The sequence below is a fragment of the Hypanus sabinus genome, chromosome 2 (assembly GCF_030144855.1).
Source record: "Hypanus sabinus isolate sHypSab1 chromosome 2, sHypSab1.hap1, whole genome shotgun sequence".
NCBI classification, from domain to species: Eukaryota; Metazoa; Chordata; class Chondrichthyes; order Myliobatiformes; family Dasyatidae; genus Hypanus; species Hypanus sabinus.
In genome coordinates, this window is record NC_082707.1 from 165519290 (window position 1) to 165544923 (window position 25634).

General features: G+C 38.2%; 1 protein-coding gene across 2 annotated transcripts in view; it reads right to left on the reverse strand.

The window, feature by feature from the left end:
* Positions 1 to 25634, reverse strand: part of zfyve21 (zinc finger, FYVE domain containing 21) — a 30664-nt gene that overhangs the window by 3978 nt on the left and 1052 nt on the right. Inside the window, exons 2-6 of one of the 2 annotated variants that reach the window (XM_059958557.1) lie at positions 22406 to 22456; positions 20642 to 20810; positions 6572 to 6647; positions 2158 to 2249; positions 1580 to 1633 (exon numbers count right to left, since the gene is read on the reverse strand). In XM_059958557.1, coding sequence (XP_059814540.1) covers positions 1580 to 1633; positions 2158 to 2249; positions 6572 to 6647; positions 20642 to 20810; positions 22406 to 22456 — 442 coding nt within the window. The remainder of the gene's footprint in view (positions 1 to 1579; positions 1634 to 2157; positions 2250 to 6571; positions 6648 to 20641; positions 20811 to 22405; positions 22457 to 25634) is intronic. The other variant, XM_059958562.1, reaches the window with a different exon arrangement.

Sequence of the window (25634 nt, forward strand, 5' to 3'; positions counted from 1 at the left end):
TCATAAAACCATGTGTTTTTGTTACAAAACATTTAAACTATGAATTTTCCCCAAATAAAAATATGCAAAATTTAAAGGCCACTTTTTACTCTGAAAAGATGGGCAATTTATATTTGCTTCTACTGAACATATTAGGTGAGAGAAAAAATTAGAAAGCAAATAATCAGCTATAGGAACTCTGGCCTTTCTCATACCCATCCTCATCAAGAAATGCCATATGTGATGGGAACTAGCTTCAAATTTGGGCAGTGGTGATCTAGGCAAAATTTCCAGACATTTGAGTCAAAACAACTCAGTGCACCACCATTGTATCTAACCTAACAAAAGAGTCCAAAATAATTTCAGATGTTTTCTAGTTAAGTGGATCTTACAGCTTTCCATTAATAGTAAGATTTCAAATAGCCCAAAATAAATGCAAGGTATTCAATTATGGGCAACATTTTACAGGAGACAAGAAAAACTGCAGATAGTGAGTGTGGAGTGCAAAACTGCTAGAGGAACTCCAAGTCAAATGGCATCCGAGAGGGTAAAGAGAAAGTTTTCATTTCAGGTTGAGACCCTGCATCAGGACACAGCATACAAGGGAGATAGCCATATAAAAGAGGTGAGAAGGAAGGGCAAGGCAGGATAGGAAGGTGATAGGCAGAACTGAATGAGAAGGGACATTATGGGCAGGTGGGTCCAGGTATATGAGGAAGAGGCATGGAAGTTAGAGAGTGATTGGTGAACAACAGGTAGTGTAGGAAAATGGGAATAGATGTAGGGGTGAGAGGAGAGGATAATAAAACAGAAACACAAGAGGTTGCAAATGTTGGAATCTGGTAAGGAAAGTGATAAGTGGAACAAGATAAAAGAGAAGGATGATGGCCAGATGTAACACATTAGAAGGGGAGAGGAGGTATCGTGTGTGAGTAATAGTTCCATTTATGTAGGTGGAACTGAGGGAGAGTGAGAAGTGCAGAAGAAGAGAAAGGAATACAGGAAAAGTAGTTTACTTTAAAATGGAAAATACAAATGTTAACTTTTGGTCTGTAAGCTACCTAGATTGGATAAGTGATACTGTTCTTCTAGTTTGCTTATGTCTACACCCGGACGATGGAGAAGGTTGAGAACAAACAGGTTTGTTGTGGGAATGGGGAAAGGATTTGAAATGGCATACAGCATGGCTAAAACAACAGAGCATAGGTGTTCTGCAAAACAGTTGCCGAATCTAAGTTTGATATTGCATATGCTGAATAAGATGGAAATGTGCAAGCTGAATAAGACATTAACATAATATTCTTGGAAGCATAATGCTACTATTTCTACTTGCAGCAAACAGCTCATGCAATGTAAAAGCAAGCAAAGAGGGAAAAATATAAAATGCTTAGTTTTAGAGGAGTTTGTCTTGTAATTTACAATGCATTGCAAACTCAGATTCAACAACTGAGTTCAATTCAACTGAAACTACATTGATTATTCCTCACAGGAAAAACTTCATTCACAAAGCAACCAGCAGAAGGTATATTAGAAGCCAAACTCCAAAACACAATTAGAAAATCAGCACACTATGGGTTAATTTTACAATCATACTTCTAACCTTCAGTAATGTACGGGTTCTCCAGTAGGCTGGTGTAAGTGTGAATATCTTTTTCTGTTTCAAGATGATAGGCAGCAGCAACAGGCATTGAAAAGAAGGATTAGTTTCAGGCCATTCTAATCAGGAAAATATGTCCTCCATCTAATTCAGCACACAAATACCCCTAACTTATAAATCATAATTTTAAGGTAGCAAACCAAAATTAAATTTAAAAATTTTTATTTCACTGATATATTTTAGAAAATAAAGGCAATCCATGTTCTGCTAATTTTAAAGTTGTCAATGTAATCTGTTGTGTAGTTATGGGCAACGCATCAGCTATTATTCTTTTGACATTTCAACCAGTCCAAACAAAAACACTGACCTACAGAGCTTAACCTGAACTAATGGCAATTCCTACAGAGATTATTTCTATACAACAACCAACCTGTTTCTCATCATAAATCCCATCAGTTCCAGCTGCAGAATCTATTATTAAACCAATGATCTTTAAAGCGGTATTTTTCTCTGAAATTAGAGTTAACAAAGTTGTTACTGTTGAAATCAGTTATTTGTGTAAATAGGATATTGAAAATTACCTCCAGGAGTAAAACCTTCAGTCAGCACCTGAACATTTATAATTCGAGCAACTTCAATTTCAAAGTGATTTTCTCCATCCAGATATAAATACCTAGCAAAATTTGAAATTAATAATTAAATAAAAATAATGAACTAAAATAGTTTGAAGACTGCCATTATAAAATCCAATCAGCAAACTATCGAAACATCTCACCGTTTGCTTTCTTGGCTTTCACCCACTTGCCCTTGCCAGTTCCCAAAAATCACAGACTCCCATTTCTTATCCACCAACACTGTACCCATACGGCTTAAGTATGAAATTATTAAAAATTACTCTATATGAAGCATCTCAGATTATCAAAATGTGTATGCGGCTCAACGTCTGTATTGAAGCCAAATTATGTCTTAAAGTATTAATGCCAACAGTAGTTGGCATTATCAGCAAGTCGCAGTAACTGTTTGTAACTTGGACTCAAAATGACAAAAGTTGAAATAGAGAAAATTTTACACTTCAAACCAAGAAAAGATACTTAGGAAAACTACATTTGGCTTACAACCTCTTATACATGTTGATCTGATTCTTCTCCTTGCAGTAACAACTAGAAAATTTAAAATATTCCAGAAAAATACTGAAGTCACCTTTAGTGCTTCTACTTTTAATGATTCAAAGGAAACACTGGTAGTTATATTTTAAGTCTTCAGTTCTATATTAAATATTAATTCCCCTGCTAAACCCTCAAATCACACAACTGTACTTCAGCTGTTTTTTTAACACCACTAGGAAAGGGATGATATCTGCATTTATATTCCAACCACTGTGAGCTTCAAGCTTACTTCTTTTAAATGCAAAGAAAAATCTTGATCTGGTTACAGATAACTCGAAGTTTGTAAATAGAAACATACATTACAATTTTTATTTCATTTAGAGACAGCGCAGAAATAGGTCCTTCTGGCTTTTCAAACTGCTCCACCCAGTAACCCACGACAAAACCCGATTTAACCCTAACCTAAACACAGGACTAGTTACAATGACCCATTAACCTGCTAATAAGTATGTCTTTAGACAGCTTCTTGCGGGCATACTCAGTAAATCCAAGAAGCAAAACAGAGTCGAAAGACCACACTGACAGGGTGGACAAACAAACAATCTGCAAAAGACGAACTGTGCAAACACAAAAGATCGATAGATAGATAGATAAATAAACAAACAAACAGTAAACAGAGAACATGAGATGAAAAGTCATTGAAAGTGACTTCATAGGTTGTGAGAACATTTCAGTAATGGGCAAGAGAAGTTATCTCTTCTGGTTCAAGAGCAAGATGGTTAAGGAGTATTAACTGTTCCTGAATCTGGTGGTGCATGTACTGAGGCTCCTGTACCACTTTCCTGATGGCAACAGTGAGAAGTGGGCATGACTTGGGTGGTGAGGGTCCCTGATAACAGATGCTGCTTTCCTCTGGCAGCACTTAGTAGATGTGCTCAATGGTGGGGAGGGCTTTGTCCATGATGGATTGTGCCATATCCATTAAGGCAGTGGTTGGCAACTGGTCGATTGCAATCAACCGGTCAATCTTTGAGACTTTTCCAGTAGATCCTGAGAGAAAAAAAAAAGAAAAATGCACACCAGGCAGAAAAGACCAAAAAGTAAAACCCCGTAACCCGGAAACAACCTGTCTTTACAAACAGCTCCCCACAGCGGGAGCCCTGCTACATCACCATTATCCTAATCGGCATCAACCTATCTTTATAATGCTCACATTACAACACTTCTCCCCCTTTAAATTCCAATATGGTAATGGTAACATAGGCACACTCCCACTACAGAAAGCCACCTGCAAAGAGACTGCTTCTGGGGCTGCGGGGTTCCATTTCCAGTCCCTTCTGCCTGGTGCGCATGCACCAATCTTGCCTTTCACTAAGGCCGTGGTAGGGGATCTTGGGCTTAAAAAGGTTGGCGACCACGACACTAGAGTTTGTAGTAGTTTCTGTTCAAGGGCATTGGTGTTTCCATACCAGGCTGTGAGGCAACGAGTCAATATACTCTCCACCAATGTTCTCCGTAAGCTGTGTGTGTATATGCCTGCACACATTGTTTGCTACCATTACACAAAGGAATTTAAAAGACTGTCACCCTCTGCCTTGTACACAATCATATTTCCTTTTCTGGTTTCTGATGTGGGCAGAGCTGACAACATGGAGTTTGCAATGATCTGTCTGCAGATTTTAGAACTGGCTTATTTATATTGTTTTTACTGAAGAAAATTATTCAGTGTACACATTGTTACTAGGCAAAACATTGCACTGCACAAGATTTTTTGTGCACACTGGTCATTACAAATTAGAGGGAACATTGCTCTCCACTACACATCTATAGAAGTCTGTCAAAGTTTTAGATGTGATGCTGAACCTTTGCAAAGTTCCAAGAAAGTAGAGGTGTTGCAATGCCTTCATTGTAGCAGCATTTACTTGCTAGGCCCGATAGGTCCTCTAAAATGATAACACTGAGAAATTTAAATTTGCCTACTCTCACAAGGTCTGATGTCCTGATGAAGACTGGCTCATTGTTCTCTGGTTTCCTCCACTTGAAAACAACAATCTTGGTCTTGCTGACATGGAGTGAGAGGTCGTTGCTGTGGCACCATTCAGCTAGATTTTCAATCTCTGTCCTATGCTGATTGGTCAGCACCAATGACAGTCATGGCATTGGAGCTGTGCTTAGCCACACAGTCACGAGGGACTTAACATCCTGTTACATATAACAAGTCCTTGTAAAACAAATTAGGGGAGTTCCAGCAAGTGGAAAATTGGTCTTCACTGCAAGGAGAATGAGAATTCTTATTACAATGGTACATAATATAGATGTATGGAAAAACCATTTTGTCTCCTGGTTTAAAATTCTGATATACTGCATTACAGGCAACCGAAAAGGTGATTCATTAGGTTAATTCCCAAAATGAAGGATTCTGTCTCATAGAAAGTTTGGCCTACTCTGCAATTTCATTTAGCACTTCAGATGCATTCAGTGCTAAAAATGGCAGTCATCTTTGTAGCATAGCATTGTTTTGTCAGGAGCACATCCACTTTTGACAAGCATAGTTGTTCTGTTAATCAAGCAACCTTCACAGAAGAAATTGCTCCAAGCTTAGTATGGAGAATGCCAGGGGGCCATAGGTAGAAGATGGTGAGTATACGAACTGAGCTGCTGCAACTTGCAAGTAGCAGTACTTGGATGAATTATTGCAAAAGCACTTCTCAAACACATTATCTCTATTACCATGGGCAGCAGGTGCACTGGAACACTACCTCCAAGTTCCCTTCCAAGTTGCATATAATTGATAACTGGAAATGCACTGCTAACTCTCTATCATCTCAAACTCCAAGCCTATTTGATGTACTTTCATCAAATACACTGCTGGAGTCTGAATTCCTCCCAAAGCATCTAAAGACAGGAAATGCACAGCTGAACTTGTTTGTGATGTCTTTTTTTAAAAAATGCACTACCCATCTTAGTTCTGTTTTGAAAACTTGATGATTGCAAAACTGCAAGAACATTGCTAACTTCCCTGGTTCTACATCACATTCGCAATGAATAACACAAAGCTGAGGCACTGTTTTCTATGTCACTGCATCTATAGAGTGGTAGAACAGGCTAGGGAGGTATGAAACATTTTGAAAGTATAGACACTGGGAAATGTACTGGGAAATTTCAGGAGCTCTTCAGCTCCCTTCCAGACAACTTTACAACTTTGTGATTTGGACTATCTTACAACTGGCAGTTGAGGAAAGCAAGAACTGCTCAACACCAGGCTAATTCAGAATCTTTTAAATTCATTTTTAAAATAAACCAGTCCTTTGTATTCCATAAACAACATCTACATTTATCACCCATGCATACAGTTTTGATAGAATGACTTATTTTCTACACCAACTAGGAACAGACCAACAAATCTTCAATTCCACATTTCCATCAACCACCACTAACCCTCGTCACTAACAATCTTTCTGCTTCAGACTTAAAAACATTTAAAGACTATGTCCACAACCTTTTGAGCAAGACCATTTCAAAGACTGGTGATTCTTGAACTATCACCACCCTCTTCTCTCTCCCCCACCGCCAGACTTGGATACTCCCACAAGGAGAAATATCTCCTCTATATCCACCATCAAGACCCAATACAATCTACAGCTTTTAATCAAGTCTTCTCACCTCTCAAACTCCAACAAATATGAGCACAGTCCGCCCAATCTTTCCTCACAATACAATCCACCTTGCTCAAAGTACCTCTCTTGCCCAAAGAAGTTAACTTTACTGCCACATTATCCTCAATAAGGGAGTTTTGCAGATTTCTTGAAGGACCCCACAACACATAGGGATTTGTTTTTAAAAGAGTTGAAAACCAGTGACAGAGAACGTTTTACTACAGTGAACTTACCTGTGGTTGTTTGACAGCCGACAACTCATTGTCTCACTTTTCTCCAAGAAACTAGAAGTTACAAGGAATGTAGCCCCTTGAAAACAAATATTCAAGAGTGTGATTTATGGTAATCACCAGAAATCCACAATAAATAGCCCTTAAAAAGTTAGAATTTATCCATGCAAATACAAGTGAAACTTTTTTCCAAATGTTTCCTGCTGTCTATGAGAAGATTAATCTATGTCTATGAGAAAGATAAATTAACCTCTACTTCTTGGTTAGTGTCACCAAAGTCTTTACTTCCTCTGATGGGTTATAGTTAGCGTGGCCTTTTCTCAGGGACTCCAGACCCCATGATGAAGGATTCACGCTGTTTTTAATTTCCAATCAAATTTCACCATTCAAAGTCTGTGTAAATGCAATGAGTAACTGACACCATTCATTCACCATCTAGCACAAAAGGCCAATGATCTTACCAGATCTAAAATTGTTAACTTTAAAAATGTAATTAAGTTGCTAATTGCTGATAAATATCAAATATGCCATAACTACATAATACAAAAACAACAGCTTTCCAATCATTTGTAATAACTCCATTCATCGTACTCATGCTGAGTAAGCTCGGGTAGATGTGCTCTTTGATCCTGGGTTAAAATGTCGTAAGTGAAACTGTCCCTTTACTTCCAGTATCTATCCAGCGACTTTTACTCTACACATACCTGTGCTAAGATCAGGATGGAATGTTGGCTGCGTGGCACCGAAGAGCCCAAATATTCACTGTCTATATAATACTAAAACTCTCATGCTCTGTCTGTTTGTGACCTCCAATTAGCACAAACTGTGCATTACAGCGGCACTATTTTCCGCTAAATTGCTAACTTACAGAATGCAGGCAAAATTCAGGGTTATATACTTGTATGAAATTGTTCATTCCCCAAAATCAACTGCCCCATTTTCACCCAAGAGGCAATGTCAGCCATGATGGAAACCACGACGCAACACCAAGACTCATGCACGCAGCCAGCCTCAGCAGCGCCTCGCAATGCTCACAGAGCCGATTCCACCTTTGAGTGATCGGGCAATTTTTAGAGTGAATAGAGAAAACGAAATCACACAGTATTTGACAGGCAGATATATCGGGCCCTCTGAAGCTGTCGGATCAATACTTGGATTTCCAATTCACGAGAGGGAACCAGCCATTGTTCACCTTCAAGTGCACCTTCCCCAACAGCATCAAGTATTCTTTCGTGATAATGCTGCTGTGCAACTGAATAATGATATGACAAGAACCACTTTAACGGAATTCATGGAGCTTTGCACTCGCAATCCATTAGCAAGAACCCTGTACTATGTGGATATTCCCAGATTCTACACTCGGACTAATAGGAGATGGGAAAGAAGGAGAATGGGGAAAAGAGTGGAGGAGTACTCCAGGATTTTTGAAGCAAATGTTCTGGGTTGAGTGTATACCGTTTCTCCACAAAGTGATGACCTCTACTGTTTGAGGCTTCTTCATCACATAAAGGGACCAATATCTTTCAAATCATTGAGAACACATGATGGAGGTATCGTTCCATCATTCAAAGACGTCTGCAGAGAGAGAGGATTGTTGCAAGCTGACGATCATTGGTAGCAAACTATGGAAGAAGCAGAGAGAACAAGAATGACCAGAGCACTGAGAGGTTTGTTTGTTGTCTTGCTGACAAACACGGAAATCAACAACCCACAGCAATTATGGAACCGGTTCAAGAATGCAATGTCTGAAGATTTCTTACAAATGGAGAGGAGAACTATCAATGATCCTAATATCATGATCAATGAAAGGCATGGACAAACTCTTCTGTATTTCCCAGAGAAACTTGAAAACTTGGGCAAAACACTTGAAGAATATACATCTTGCCAACACCAAAAAACAGTACAATTACTCAAAGTACTGGCAATCGGAATTATTGTGTGAACTGCAATACAACAGAGACGAACAGCAGGAATTTGTTTCACAGAAGGAGCCCCTATTGAATAATGAGCAAAGAGAATTATATGAAATGTGTGCAACTGCTTGGAAAGGAATCTCTCTTCAATGATTTTCATTGATGCACCAAGAGGAACGGGAAAGACATTTATCATCAACTTGATCCTTGCTAAAGTTAGGGGAGATGGAGGTGTTGTTATTGCTGTAGCATCATCAGGTATTGCAACAACATTCAAAATACTCCTCAAAGTCAATGAAGATGCCCTTTGTAACATCGATAAAAACACCAATACTGCAAATTTCTTCCAAAATGCGAGGCTTATTGTCTAGGATGAGTGCCCCATGATTAGGAGGGAGAGCTTCGAAGCTGTGGACTGGTCTCTGTGATGTATGCATCAAGAATGAGGCCTTTTGGGGTATTTTAACCATTTGCTGTGGCGATTTCCCTCAGCTTCTAGCAGTTGTGAAACACGGAAATGATGCTGATGTGGAGAATTCACACATTAAAAAAAAAGCTTCATCAAGTTTCAATTGAAGAGAAACATGCTATTGAGTGACAGAGAAGGACAATATTCTGAGTTCTTATTGGATGTTGGAGAAGATTGAGAAAAAACGAAAATTATGAAATCGAATTACCTGAAGGTATGATTCTGCCAGCAAAAACTATGGAAGAATGCATTGATTTCACCTACCCAGCATTCGACAATCCTGCAGAACTGTTCTCAAGGAACTCTATCTTGGTTCCTCTCAATGAAATGATGCGAAAAATAAACTTCACATGCATTAGACACTTCCCTGGAATCATGAAAGAATACTGTTCCCTCAATGCCGTAAGTGAAGGAGCCAACGCCACTCATTTTCCAACAGAATTCCTTGATTTGGTCGAACTCTCTGGATTGCCACCACATAAAGTGGAATTGAAAAGGGGATGTCCCGTCATTTCAATGAGGAACTTGGATCCACCAAGGCTTTGCAATGGAATGTGAATGATGGCGGAAGAACTGCACGACAATCTCACCATAGCAAAGATAAACATTGGTGCGTTCAATAATGAAATTGTCCTGATTCCAAGAATTACTCTCAATTTATCAGAACAGGAGGATGTCCCTCTTCAGCAGAGCCAGTTCCCGATACAGTCATGTTTTGCTATGACTATACATAAGGTGCAAGGCCAAACAGTGGAGAATGTGTTGATTTATCTGGAGAAACCAGTATTTCAGCATGGTCAGCTGTATGTGGCTTTAAGCTGGGGAAAAAGAAATAAAAACGTCAGAGTATTCTTGAAGGATGGCAGGTCAACCAGAAATGTTGTCATCAAAAGTGTCCTTCGTTAAACGAGGAGGAGCTATCATCACATCAGACTGCACTACCTTTCTCTCAAAGGGTGCCCCAATGGGTCACCCAATTGTCTAGTAATAACATATAGATGGTGTATACAGGATTCGTTTAGGAAAAGCCTATACCATAACTATATGAATTCACTGACCTCCTGCTCTGGCAGAAGGTACCACAACATAGGATTCCAGAACTGTCAGGCTGAGCAGCAGCTTCTGCCTCCAGGCTGTTAGGCTTCATATCCTGCTGCCACCCAGCACACATGTACAGTCTGTCTGACTGTCCATTTTTACACATTGTATTGAATGACAGAGAGAGACACCACCAGAAAATGTCCAGGCTCCAAAGTCCCAGTGGTGGTGGCCTGGTAGGGGTCCTGGGCTGGACCCTATGCCCACAAAAACCTCCTGATGAGAGTGACAAGAACAAGAGTCATGCCAGCTTGGACATTGCCCAGATTAACAAGGTCCGCGCCAATGGTTAGGGAACCAGGACCACCTGGCGAGAAACTGGCTACTGGAACATATCATAAATGTTTGAGACTGGACAACAAGTAACTAATGGAATGCTACTTTAACAACAACCCACATGAAAGGACACATCAAGTGTATTTGTGGACTCTGGCAACAACAAAGATTGTCAACCACATTCATAGAAAAACAACTGGTTACCTGCGATCAAACATTGTCAACAGAGGATTGCTATCACATTCTGAATTGGGAGGCACACCACGATGCAACATAGGGTGAGCTGATCCAGAAATCCGAGTTCAAGCCCCAGCACAGGTAATAGCATCACCTTGTACATGGGGAATGCAAGTTTGAACCTCACCTTGGGGCACATCAGCTACAAATACCTGGGGATCCTGCAGGCACATAGAAACCAAGATGAGGACACAAGGAAGGCTGCAACATCCAAGTACCTCCGAACAGTGAGACAGATCCTAAAAAGCCAGCTGAATGGGAAGAACAAGATCAGAGCTATCAACACATTCACCCGACCAGTCACCAGATACCTAGCCACAATAGTGTGCTGTCCAAAGAACAAACTGGAAGCCACTGATATCAAGATCCGGAAACTACTAACACTAGATGAAGAATTCCATCCAAAGTCCAACATCAAGCGACTGTACACCCACCAGATAAAGGAGGACGGGGACTTGAATGTGTCAAGGCCACAGCCCTGGAAGAAATGTAGAACATCCATGAGTATGTCAGAGAGATGGCCTTCAAGAATGACCTGGGGAGTCAGCAAGAGATGCTCATGGAGTGAGTACTGTTTCAGATTCGCTCCATAACCTTTACTTTTTTTAACCTATTTGTACCTACACCAAAAGATTCTTGCTATTTTCTTGGACATCTTTAAGAGTATATTGTGAATTTTTGAAGAAATGAGTACAGAAATGGCTCTTAGATCTAAAGGGCGAGAACCTGGGAAGAATTCTAACCTAAGCGTACTGAACTGACTTATGAAATGCTATTGGAGGTTTTAAATCAAAAATTTGAAGAACAACGACAAATTTTTAAACAAGATATAAAGGCTTTTCAAGATTATATGGATAAGACGGATTCAGTAGTTAACCAGCAACAAGTTCTAATTGCAACCCTGCAAGAAGATGCCCGAAAGCGAGACTTGATAATTGAAGAACTGCAGCAGAAATTACTTTTGACGATTAAACAGGTGGAAACACTGTTGACTTTGAGAATTGGTCCAGAAGACAGAATCTATGCATACTTGGTCTCCCGGAAGGTATTGAACAAGGGGACCCCACGAAGTACTTTGTTCAACTTTTAAAGGATGCGTTCCTCTGTATTCCCAGACAGTCCTCCGTTACTCAATCACGCTCACAGAATTATGTGTCGATCACCGAGTGCTTCAGCTAAACCACCAGTTGTAATTGTCCGATTTCACTATGTGCATGTTAAAGAGCAACTTATTTGTGTGGCTCGGCGTGTAGGGATGGTGAAATTTCAAGATCACAAATTTCGATTAGTAGAAGATTTTAGTCCAGAAGTAATGAAGGCAAGGCTTCTTTTTAAACCTCTGATGTCTGAATGCTATGAGAAAAATCTAAAACCTGCGCTCTTATACCCTGTGAAGCTTAGAATCTCGCCTCCGAATGCTCCACGTCGGGTTTTCATTTCTACATCTGAAGCAAGAAGCTTTTTGAAGAACTTCCCTACTGCTACGGACACTCATCTCTAATAAATGAGTGATTTTGATCATGCAAGATGGTTTTTATTTCCAAAACCAGATTTTGTTTCTGGCTATTGGTGTAGGTTTACTCTATATTTTATACTCTAGTTAAAGTTTTTTTTTTGACATACTAATCTTTTTATTTTACTTACTTCAACCACTGTACTTTATCTTTGGTTATTATTATTAATCCTTTGAAGGTGAATTTTTAATCCTTCGAAGGTGAATATTTTTTTTATTAAGATGGCGGTTTTTTCTCTAAAATATTTTTGGCTTTTTTTTATGATTTCGCCATTTTTTTCTCTCGTCTTCTTCCTATAATGCATCTCTTATCACAGTTTAAATTTTTTTTGGGTTTGCTTGGGTTTTAACCCGATTTAAAAGTTATTAGTGATTATATTCTTTTTGTTTTTTTTTACTACCAATTATATTAGGAAGTTTGGTTTTAGTATAGTGATTATAATTTTTTTAAGAGTTTGGGTGGATTTTTTTTATATTTTTTATATACCGAGTTGTCTTCTGCTGATATGGGGGTAGATTTAGTTTTATTTTTCCCTTTTCCCAGCCTATCCTTGGCTGAGGGGCTTTTTTTCTTCCTCTTGGGTGGGGGGTGGGAGGTCTTTTTCTAAATTTTCTAAATTTTATGTTTCTTTTACCAGTTTTTTTCAGTTTTCTCATTTGGGCTGATTTTGAACTATAAATATGTCCACGATGTCGTCACTTCCGGGTCCCCTCTTTATTTTTGTTCCTCTTCCGGGTGCATGAGTTTATAATTTGGTTAATCCTTTATATACCAAAGGGTTGATTTTAGAAATATGGCTCTGACCATTAATTTTGTCTCTTGGAATACTAATGGTTTAAACCATCCGATTAAATGGAAAAAGATTTTCAAAGTATTCCAAAGACTTAATGCTCATATTATTTTTGTACAAGAAACTCATGTGAGGAAAGAGGACAATTATCGCTTTTTTAGGTTTTGGAGGGTTCAACGGTATCACTCGAATTCGAATGCCAAAGTAAAGGGAGTTTCAATTTTTATTGGCTCCTCTATTGCATTTGTCCAACATGATATCTTTTCAGATCCGAATGGTAGATTTTTGTTAATTAGTAGCTTACTTTTTAACAAAAAGGTTGCTATGGTTAATGTTTATGCTCCAAATGTGGGTTGTCCTGATTTTTTAAGTCATTATTTACTTCTCTACCTAATCTAAATGAATATAAGTTAATAATGGGTGGTGACTTTAACTGTTGTTTAAACCCTTTGATGGACAAATCTATATCTACTCAGACTTTACCCAGTAAGTCGGCCACGTGTATTAACTCTTTTTTGACTGATAATGGAATTTTTGAAATTTGGAGATTTCGGCATTCTAAGGTCAAAGAGTTTTCATTTTTCTCACATGTTTATCATTCCTACTCGAGAATTGACTATTTTTTTATTGACTTTTGTTTTATTCCATCGGTAATTGGTTGTAATTATGATATTATAGCTATCTCTGACCATGCTCCATTAAAACTTTCTATTAAATTTACGGATACAGCTTTTAATGCTAGACAATGGTGATTTGATTCTACCTTACTGCAAGATCCGGACTTTATTAAATTTATGAATGAACAGATCGTTTTCTTCTTTTCAATTAATTCCATGGATGACATTTCTTGCGGAACACTTTGGTACACTTTTAAAGCATATATACGTAGACAGATTATCTCTTACTCTGTTGGTCTGAGAAAACGCATTAAGAAGGAAACTCTTCTATTGGTTGATAAAATTAAAGAGATTGACAAGAAATATTCGATCTCTCCTCATAAGGAGCTTTACAAACAAAGGGTTGAACTTCAAACGGAACATAGTTTATTACTCACATCTTCGATTGAAAATCAATTAATGAAAACCAGATCTGATTTTTATATACACAGTGATAAATCAGATAAACTGTTGGCTAGTCAATTGAAGAATGCTTTGGTTAAACGTCAAATTACTAAGATCCGTCAGCAGAATGCGGATCTGACAGTTAACCATGATTAGATAAATAAATAATTTCAAGATTTTTATACCTCCCTGTATCATTCTGAATTCCCTCAAGATCGTAATACCCTGTGTAACTTTCTTGGGAAATAGAATTTTCCAAAATTATCATCAGATGATCTTTCAATGTTAGAAACTCCTATTACAGATGCAGAAATTAAAGGGGTTATTTCCTCCATGAATTCTGGGAAAACACCAGGTCCAGATGGGTATACAGTGGAATTTTTAAAATGTTTTTCCGCTACTCTTTCTCCTTGGTTATGTAGGGTTTTTGAAGAAGCAATTAGACTGGGCAATTTGCCACAATCTTTTTATAGAGCTTCCATTTCTTTAATATTGAAGAAAGATAAAGACCCTACAGACTGTGCATCCTATAGACCAATATCTTTATTGAATGTAGACTCCAAGATCTTTTCCAAGTTACTGGCATCCAGGCTGGGGAAGGTATTACCTCAAATTATTTTGGAAGATCAAACCGGTTTTATTAAAAATCGCTATTCTTTTTTCAATGTTAAGAGACTATTGAATATTGTTTATACTCCTTCACATAGCACTTCAGAATGTGTTATTTCATTAGATGCGGAGAAAGCATTTGATAGAGTTGAATGGCCATACTTATTTAATGTGCTGGAGAAGTTTAATTTTAGTCCGACATTCATTTCCTGGATTAAACTGATATATCATAGTCCAGTAGCCTCGGTGCTTACTATCAAACAAAGATCTCCCTTTTCTCATTTATTTCGGGGCACTAGACAAGGCTGTCCTCTTAGTCCATTATTATTTGATATTGCCTTAGAACCCTTGGCAATGACTATCAGAGAATCACAGAATATTCTTGGCATTAATCGTGGGACAGATATACATAAGTTATCATTATATGCAGATGATTTATTATTATTTATTTCTAAGCCTGAGAAATCCATTCCTGCAGTTTTATCATTGCTGGCTCAATTTAGTGATTTTTCCCGGGTATAAATTAAATCTTAATAAGAGTGAATTGTTTCCTTTAAATAGACAGGTTCCAATTTATGGAAATTTACCTTTTAAATTAGTTAATGACTCTTTTATTTACTTCGGGATTAAAATCACAAAAAACTATAAAGACTTATTTAAGGTTAATATTTTACTCTTAATCGATCATATTAAATGTTTGTTTACTAAGTGGTCACCACTATCTTTATCTCTGATAGGTCGGATTAATGCTATTAAGATGGTTATTTTACCCAAGTTTTTATATATATTTCAAGCGGTACCAATTTTTATTCCGAAATCTTTTTTTGCTAATGTTGATTCAAAAATTTCCTCATATATATGGCAGAATAAAAATCCTAGGTTAGGTAAAATATATTTACAGAAGACAAGGAAGGAAGGAAGGTGGATTGGCATTGCCTAATTTTAGATTTTATTATTGGGCAGTTAATATCCGATATTTGATATGTTGGTTAAAGGATTGGGATATATCTTTTAGCCCTCATTGGGTTAACCTGTAAATTAAATCTGTACAAGGATTTGCACTGGGTTCTATTTTAGGGACTTCTCTTCCCTTTGCTCTTTCTAAGTTGCCGAAACGAATTGACAACCCGATAGTTAAACATACTTTACGTATATGGTTTCAATTTCGGAAATTTTTTGGGTTGACTCAGTTTGTTTTAAATATTCCTATTGTATCCAATTGTTTTTTTTTATCCTTCTATTATAGACCAAGCTTATTCAGCTTGGAAGACTAAAGGATTACTACGATTTTCCGACTTATATTTGGATAATTGTTTTATGTCTTTTGAGCAATTATCTAATAAATATAATTTGCCTAGATTTAATTTTTTTTAGATATTTACAGATTAGGAATTTCTTAAATACTGTACTTCCTACTTTTCCAAATTTTGTGTCTTCAGGCATTTTGGAGAATTTGTTTGAACTAAACCCCTTTCAGAAAGGACTAATATCAAAACTTTACAATATAATTATGAAGATATGTTCAGAGCCCTTTTATAAGACTAAAAATGATTGGGAAAGAGAACTTAACCTTACTATCCCTATTGAGAATTGGGATAAAATTCTTCAATTAGTTAATACATCATCTATATGTGCTAAACATTCACTAATACAGTTTAAAGTTGTGCACAGGGCTCATATGTCCAAGGATAAATTGGCTCATTTTTATTCCTATATAAATCATATTTGTGATAGATGTCAGTCTGAGATAGCGTCTTTAATTCATATGTTCTGGTCTTGTCCGCTTTTGGAAAAATATTGGAAGGATATTTTTGATATTATCTCTGCGGTATTGAACATTGATTTACAACCTCATCCTATTACTGCAATTTTTGGTTTACCAATGATGGACTCACTCCATTTATCCTCTTCCGCTTGTCGAATGATTGCATTTCTTACACTAATGGCTAGAAGATCTATTTTGTTGAATTGGAAAGAAATTAATCCTCCCACTGTATTTCATTGGTTTTCTCAAACTATGTTATGCCTAAATTTAGAAAAAATTAGAAGTGGTGTATTTGATACTTCTATTAAATTTGAAAAGATATGGAGACCATTTATTCAATATTTTCATATGATGTAATATGTTCCAGGCCTATTTGATTTTCCAGTTTTGATTCTAAAAATGTTGAGAGGAACGGAGTTGACGACACTGATGACTTTGTATTTTTGTGAGATATTATAAACAGCCCTTTTTCTTTTTCCATTTTTTCTTTTTTTTCCTTTTTTCTTTTTTTGTTTTTTTCCTTATTAGTTACTAGATTATTAGATTAGTTTTCTTGCATAATCTTTTTTCTCTTTTTTTCTTTTTTCTGTTTTTTTATTATATATTATGATATACATAGGTTTGTCTTGTTTATTTGTATATTGTATCGTCTATGATTTGGGAATACCCATTTATACTGTAATCATTACTTATATACTCTTTCCTGTTCAGTTGAATTGTGTATGTTTGTAATCCCATTATCTATGTACCAATTTTATTTTGTTGATATTAATAACAACAATAAAAAGATTGAAAAAGAAAGAAAGAATGACCTGCTAGGAGAATTCCTCAGACAGCAGGCAGAGGCTATGAAAATGGAAGCGGGTATAACAGAGCCAGGGGACCAGAGGCCATGGCAGAACATGCCACTGCACAGGATATACCATCACCAGATATAGAAGTAGCTGACATAGGAAAGTCATAGGAATGGCTGGAAATGACAGGGCTGAGGGACAGCTGGGGTACTACTCGTGGGTACACAAGAACAGGCACTGAGCACGATAGCAATAGAAGCAGGGCTCTACCACACCAGACAAGATCCAGGATGCAGACTGTGCAGGGAATCTGTTGAAACCATCAGCAGAGTGCAAGATGCAGGCAGGGACAGCATACACCGAACAGCACAACCAAGATGCAGGAATTGTGTACAGAAACAACTGCTCTGAGTGTGGATTGCACACTCCCTAGTCCAAATGGGAAACACCCGAGAAGGTAGTGGAGAATGAAAGAGCACAGATCCTGTGGCACTTCCTAATACAGACTGTCTCCTAATACTCTGTCCAGTAGAACAGAGTGATCTAGGAATAATGGTGCATAGTTCCCAGAAGGTGGAATCTCATGTGGATAGGGTGGTGAAGAAAGCTTTTGGTATGCTGGCCTTTATAAATCAGAGCATTGAGTATAGGAGTTGGGATGTAATGTTAAAATTGTACAAGGCATAGGTGAGGCCAAATTTGGAGTATTGTGTACAGTTCTGGACACTAAATTATAGGAAAGATGTCAATAGAGAGAGTACTAAAATGTTACCTGGGTTTCAGCACCTAAGTTACAGAGAAAGGTTGAATAAGTTAGGGCTTTATTCTTTGGAGCATAGAAGGTTGAGGGGGGACTTGACAGAGGTATTTAAAATTATGAGGGGGATAGATAGATGTTACGTGGATAGGCTTTTTCCATTGAGAGTAGGGGAGATTCAAACAGGAGGACATGAGTTGAGAGTTAGAGGGCAAAAGTTTAGGGGTTACACGGGGGGAACTTCTTTACTTAGAGAGTGGTAGCAGTGTGGAATGAGCTTCTGGTAGAAGTGGTAGAGGCAGGTTCGATTTTGTCATTTTAAAAAAAATTGGATAGGTATATGGACAGGAAAGGAATGGAGGGTTATGGGCTAAGTGCAGGTAGGTGGGACTAGGTGAGAGTAAGCGTTCGGCATGGACTAGAAGGGCCGAGATGGCCTGTTTCCATGCTGTAATTGTTATATGGTTAAGCAGGTACAGGCCAACTAACCAGACATACTGGACAAGGAACAGAAGAGAGCAACAGTAACAGATGTGGCAATCCCAAATGACAGTAACATAGGAAAGAAAGAATACAAGAAGCTGGGGAAGTACCAGAACTTGAAAGAGTAGATAGAAAAGATGTGGAAGGTGGTAATAGGAGCACTTGGACCTGTGACACTTGGACTAGGAGAGTGGTTACAACAAATCTGGGGAACAACATCTGAGACCTCGGTCCAGAAGAGCACACTACTAAGAACAGCACCGATACTGCACCGAACCCTTGGGGGGGCGGGGGGGTTGAAGAGACACGCACACACACTATAGAAAGTATTCACACCCCCTGGAAGTTTTCATGTTTTATTATTTTACAACATTGAATCACAGTAGATTTAACTTGGTTTTTTTGGATCTGATCAACAGAAAAAGAAAAAAACTTTTGTGTCGAAGTGAAAACAGATCTCTGCAAAGTGATCTAAATTAATTACAAATATAAAACATAAAACAATTAACTGTCAAAGTATTCACCTCCTTAAATACGATACACCAAATCATCACTGGTACAGCCAATTGGTTTTAGAAGTCACATAATTAAATGGAGATCACCTGTGTGTAATCAAGGTGTTTCAATTGACTGTAGTAAAAATACACCTGTATCTGGAAGGTCCACCTGCTGGTGAGTCAGTGTCCTGGCAAAAACTACACCGTGAAGATGCCAAGCAACTCTGCAAAGAGGTTATCGTAAATAACCAGGAGATGGATGTAAGAAAAATCCAAGTCCCTAAATATCGCTTGGAGTACAGTTAAGTCAATCAAGAAATGAAAATATTGCACAGCTGTAAGTCTGCCTAGAGCAGGCTGTCCTCAAAAACTGAGTGACCGTGCAAGAAGGGGACTAGTGAGGGAGGCCGCCAAGAGACCTATGACAACTCTGGAGGAGTTACAAGCTTCAGTAGCTCAGGTGGGAGAGACCACATACAACAACTATTGCAAGAGTGATTCACCAGTCAGAGCTATAGGGGAGAGTGGCAAAGAGAAAGCCACTGCTGAGGAAAAACTCACATGAAATCTTGACTAGAGTTTGCCAGAAGGCATATGGGGGACTCTGAAGTCAGCTGGAAGAAGGTTCTGTGGTATGAAGAAACCAAAATGAGCTTTTCGGCCATCAGACTAAATGCTATGTTTGGCGTAAGCAAAACACGCCATCCCTACTGTGAAGCATAGTAGTGGCTGCATCATGCTGTGGAGATGCTTCACTGCAGCAGGCCCTGGAAGAGTTGTGAAAGTAGAGGGTAAAATGAAAGCAGCAAAATACAGGGAAATCCTGGAGGAAAAACCTGATACAGTCTGCAAGAGAACTGTGACTTGGGAGATTTGTTTTCCAGCAAGGCAATGACCCCAAGCATAAGGCCAAAGCTACACAGGAGTGGCTTAAAAACAAAGTTAATGTCCTGGAGTGGCCAGATCAGAGTCTAGACCCGTGTGTGGGGATGGGGGGGCATGAAAGAGTTGTTCATTCATGATCCCCATGCAATCTGACAGAGCTGGAGCAGTTTTGTAAAGAAGAATGCGGAAATATTAGTGTCCAGATGTGCAAAGTTGACAGAGGCCTATCCACACAGATGCAAGGCCGTATTTGCTGCCAAAGGTGCATCTACTAAATACTGTCTTGAAGGGGATGAATAATTAGGCAATTATTTTGTGTTTAATAATGGTAATAAATTTAGACCAGTTTGTAGAAATGTTTTGACTTTGACATGAAAGAATCTTTTCCTGTTAATCAGTGCCAAAAAAGCCAAATTAAATCCACTGTAAATCAATAAAACATGAAAACGTCCTTGGGGGGAGGTGAATACTTTTTTATTGGCACTGTGTAAAATGTACATACACACAACTGCCTGATTTTGTTATAATAGTGTCAGTAACATTATACTGTCTTATCTTGCACTTATGTCAACCTGTCAGTCTTCAAGTTATGCCACTCAGTGACTTGTGCTGATATTATTTTGTGACTATGTGCAGAGTGTGTACAGTACCGTGTTTTGCACCTTGGCCGTAAAGGAAAGAAGTTTCATTTAATTGTATGCATGTGTATGGTTGAATGACAATAAACTTAAACCATAGAGCTAAACATCAAATTATCTGTGATACATTAAACATTTCTAGTCTCACAGTTTTACTCATTCCTGTATTTCTACAACTTTCATTCCAAAAAATTCCATAAGTCATACCAATTCCATTCACAAATTTCAAAGTTCCTTTAAAGTCACAATTTAGGTCACCAAAAAGTCTTAAAGAAGACAATTCTTACCACTTATGAGCACCTTAATCTGTTTGTCAAAGAACTCCATTTCCTTCTGGGAGATCAATGCACACTCAGCACATTGCCGCACAGGGTCTATGAAGTACATCCGTGGAAGAGGTACCTTTTTACTGCAACATTTGTCACAAAAGCATTTGCCACATCTCCTGCAGTGATGCTGCAAATTTCAGAATTGTTTGAATAAAAAAGATCAAAAATGTCATTGGAACTCAAAGTTAATTTAACATTCGCAAACATTGAAAATTTTAAAATAGAATTATGTTCTAGATTCAATGAATACACCAATTTAAAACAATACTTCATAAACTTCAGTATCTGTTTGCCCCATTTCAGGGATTGGGAAGATTGCAATCCCTGTGAAACCAGTAAGAAAAAGGTATATTCATTTGCCCACAACACATACAATAGGAATTGCTTGCATTCTATGGCCTACTGAAATGAGCAGCTAACTATTACTGTACCAGATTAAACATCGAGCTCTGTATGAAAGTAACATAAAGAAGATGATCTCCAGTCAGAATGCTAGGAGATAGGCAGTATTTAAAGCATAGGTGTGATTGGATTGGATTGGATCACAGAAACTGATTTACATCAGATTTTTGGAAATGCCACTTCCTGCATAATTTAATTTTTAAATGTATTCAGTAGGCAATGCCAACTTTCAAGCAAATATTTAAACACCTTTATTGTATTTACATATGTGGGATCTAGCAATACAGAAAAAATTAAGTCAGAAATTTGGGATTCACATTGGAATTCTCCAGTGCATGAGCATTTGGAATATAGATTCTGTTTGAAGACCACATATTCTATTTCCTTTTCATTTTTGCCCCATTAACTGGTTGGTGGCATGGTAGCGCAATTGCTTTACAGTGCCAGCTGTAAATCAGTCACTGATTAACTCCTGCTGCTATCTGTAAGGAGTTTGTACATGTTCCCCGTGATCAAGTGGGTTTTCTCCAGGTGCTCTGGTTTCCTCCTACATTCTAAAGACATAGGGGTTAGCATGCTGTGGACATGCTATATTGGCACTGCAAGCATGATGACACTTGCTGGCTGCCCAATACAATCTTCACTGATTTAATTCGACACAAGCAACACATTTTACTGTATGTTTCAAAGTCCATGTGACAGATAAAGCTAATCTTTAAAAAAAAATCTAATCATAACACCAGGTCTGGATGAGAGGACTAGACAGGAATAAAGCACACACCAATTCTGATATTAATGAAGTCAAGTATAAATAAACAGATTAGTAATGATCATTTTATCAGCTATGTACGCAGACAGTTGATTATACCTGGACACACAAGAGAGAATGCAGCAATCTGGATCAACACACAAAAATGCTGGAGGAATATAGCCACCTCTCCCCCTATCTTTTGATTCTGGCTTCTGCCCCCTTTTCCTGTACTGACAAAGGGTCTCAGCCTGAAACATCGAATAGTCATTTCCTTCCCTAGTCTGCACAGTTGCTCCAGCAATTTGTGTGTGTTGAGTAATTCTACATATAAAATTATACAGGGGAACGCTACTGTGATACCAACATGCAGAAAGTATAAAAAATATCAATTTAGTGTGTTAGAAGCAGAAAGATATCATACTAACTATAAACAACACAATATCCAATCCCATTGCAGCAAAATAAATTCACTGTTTTTCTGGGTTAAGCATTTTCCTTTATTGGTCAGTGGAAGCCATCAAATAAAGACAAAAAAACAATAAATTGGCAAAAAATACAAAATCTCTTACTTTCCTTGTAAGAAAGTCAAATTTTGCATCGCACTGCATACATCTGGGGCACTGGGAATAGAAATACAAATGACATCAGAGACAAGTTTTAAGCCAAAAATTGACCACCAAGAAGTTTTAATTTCTGACTGGACCTTCTGGAAATTTTATATTATACAGCTTTTGATAAATTTATAACTGTATTCTACACTTAATTGTCTAATAGTTAATTATCATCATCTTAATTGAAGCACTAACAAATTTTGTTTTTGTACTGATGGTAGAGCAAAGGACATTCATGTGCAAGAATGGGAACATTTTGCCTTACAAATTATGTTGATCCAATAGGGCATTAAGTGGCCTATTCCATTAATCTGCTATTGCTCTGCTTATCCTACCAAATTATCAGTATCACGTAACTACAACCATATTTCCATCTACTGCACTAATAACTTTCAAATTTACTACATCATACATCCTATATTCATATACAATGCTAATGTACGTCTTCCCTGTCAGTGATAGTTCTGTGCCTTGTGACTACTACCCTCTCACCATCTCCCATATTTTAAGGCCCTTCTCTTATTTTCAGTTCTCTGTACCTGCCAAATTTAGGCTTCAAAATCATATGCTAGAAATACAAAAACAAAGCTTAAATTGCAAAGCAAATTTAATATCAAAGGATGTACAAGTTACCATATACCACTCAAGATTCAATTTCTTGCAGGCATTCACAATAGAACAAAGAAATACAACATAACCAATGAAAAACTACAAAGACCGACAATCATTGTGCAGAAGATACTGCGACAATACAAATAAATAAATCAATAGAGAAGACCACAGACATGAGCAGTAGAGTCTTTAAAAGTGAGTCCATAGGTTGTGGAATGAGTTCAGAGTTGAGGTGAGTGAAGTTATCCACACTGTTTCAGGGGCCTGATGATTGAAGGATCATAATTGTTCCTAAACCTGGTGGTGTGGGAGCTAAGGCTTCTATACTTCCTTCCCGACCACGGAAGCAAGAAGAGAGCATGGCCTAGGTGCTGGGGTCCTTTGATGACGGATGCTGCCTTCTTGTAATAGCGCTGCTTGTAGATGTGCTCAATGGTGGGGAGGACATTCCTTGTGATGAATTGGGCTGCAACCACCATTTTTTGTTGGGTTTTGTTGGGCAGTGGAGTTTCTACAGCAGGCTGCGATGCAACCAGTCCGAATACTCTCCGCTGTGCATGTATAGAAGTTCATCAAAGTTCTTGATGACATGCCAAATCTGCGCAAATTTGTAAAGAAAGTAGAGGTACTGCCATGCCTTCTTTGTGACCGCTGGTCCCAGAACAGATCCTCCAAAACGTTATTGCCAAAGAGCTTAACATTACTGATCCTCCACACCCCTGATGCCCTCATGATGACTGGCACTTGGACCTCCAGTTTCTTTCTCCTGAAGTCAATCATCAGCTTTTTGGTTTTGCTGTGGCACCATTCAGCCAGATTTTAATCTTCCTCCAATATGCTGATTCATCACCACTTTTGATACAGCCAACAACAGAAGTGTGATCAGCAAATTTAAATGTGACATTGAAACTGTGCTTAGCCTCATAAGTACAAAGTAAGTACAGCACGGCTACGCACACAGCTTTGTGGTGTGCCTGTGTGGAGGGAGATTGCGGAGATGTTGTTGCCAATCTGAATGTACGAGACATTGCAAAATGAAGTTGGCCATCTGAATTCAGGTTGATAAGGACAGGATTGCAAAAGGTTGGATGAGAAACAAAGCCAAAATAAACAAACTATTTTTTTAAGTCGTATGATCATATCCTTCAACTCTGTCAAGTACATATCTAAACTTATCCTTTAGTACTTGATAAGTAGTCTTGCCGATTCAAGACCTCATCCAGATGTTTTTCAAAAATTGAGAGATTATCTGGCTCCACAAACCACTCTGGCAGTGCATTCCAGAATCCAGCTACTGCAAGAACTTCTAATTCCAAATCTCTCCCCTCTAGGTTTACTTATCTCTGCCTTGGGTTTCCTACCCTCAACACCTCTCTTATAAATTCTGTGTGTCTTGGACAGGGAAGGGCCTCAATCTCTGCCCCAAGACAACAATGTGCCTACCCAGTCTCTCCTCACAAGTGACCAACTAACCCAGGCAACAAACTCATGAATTTCCTCTTCACCCTCTCCAGTGCAACCACATCCTTTCTATATTGTGAGAGCCAAAGCTGTACACAGTATTCCAAATGTGACCCAACCAATATTTCAGAATTGTACTATAACTTCCTTGGCTAACGAAGGCACGAAATGCATGCAAATTCTTCATCACTTAGTCTTGGGACTTATACATGCAGGTCCGTCTGTTCCTCAATATTTGAAAATCCTAACTTCCATTGTGCTTGTCCTACCCTTATTAGTCCTCCAAAAGTACATCACTCTCAATCATCAGGATTAAATTTCCAACTGCCATTGTTCAGCTTATCTCACCAATTGATCAATATTTTATTGCACTCACAACTATCTTTCTATGAAAAAGACCAACAGTTCTCATATCACCTGCAAACGTCCTAGTGGTACTTCCTACATTCATAGACAACATTAACGCATCACCTCCAAACTTCCTATGCTCACCGACAATGTTAATGCATCAACTGCAAACATACTAGTGGCACTTCCTATGTTCACAATGTTAACACATCACCTGAAAACGTGATAGTGATACTATGTTCATCAACAATGTTAACAAATCACTTGCAAACGTACTAGTGGCACTTCCTATGTTCATCGACAATGTTTTATTTCTTAGCCGCTATTTGTCCCCAGTACCCTTCTGCTGCACTTTCTATAATGTTGAGAGCCTTTCCCATTTTCAGTTCACTATACCTACCATGTTTTCCACCTTTATTCCCAGTGTTAAGGAATTACTATTTACATATTACTTTTCAAAGTTACACTGACAGTCACTAACAGTAAATTACAAAATATTTCCACTCATCTATTTCCTCAGTTGCAGACCCCAGTCAGTATAGATTGGCAACATCTCTTACACAATCACCATCAACCCAGGTGCACCACAAGTCTGATTGTGTGGCTAAGCACAGCTCCATTGCCATATTTAAGTTTGCTGATGACAGGCCACTGTTGTTGCCCTAATGAAAGGTGATGACAAATAGGAGGGAAAGGGAGATCTTCAAACTAGTCCTTTGTAGGGCTATATGTAGGACCATATAAAGCATACTCCACTGTATGTATG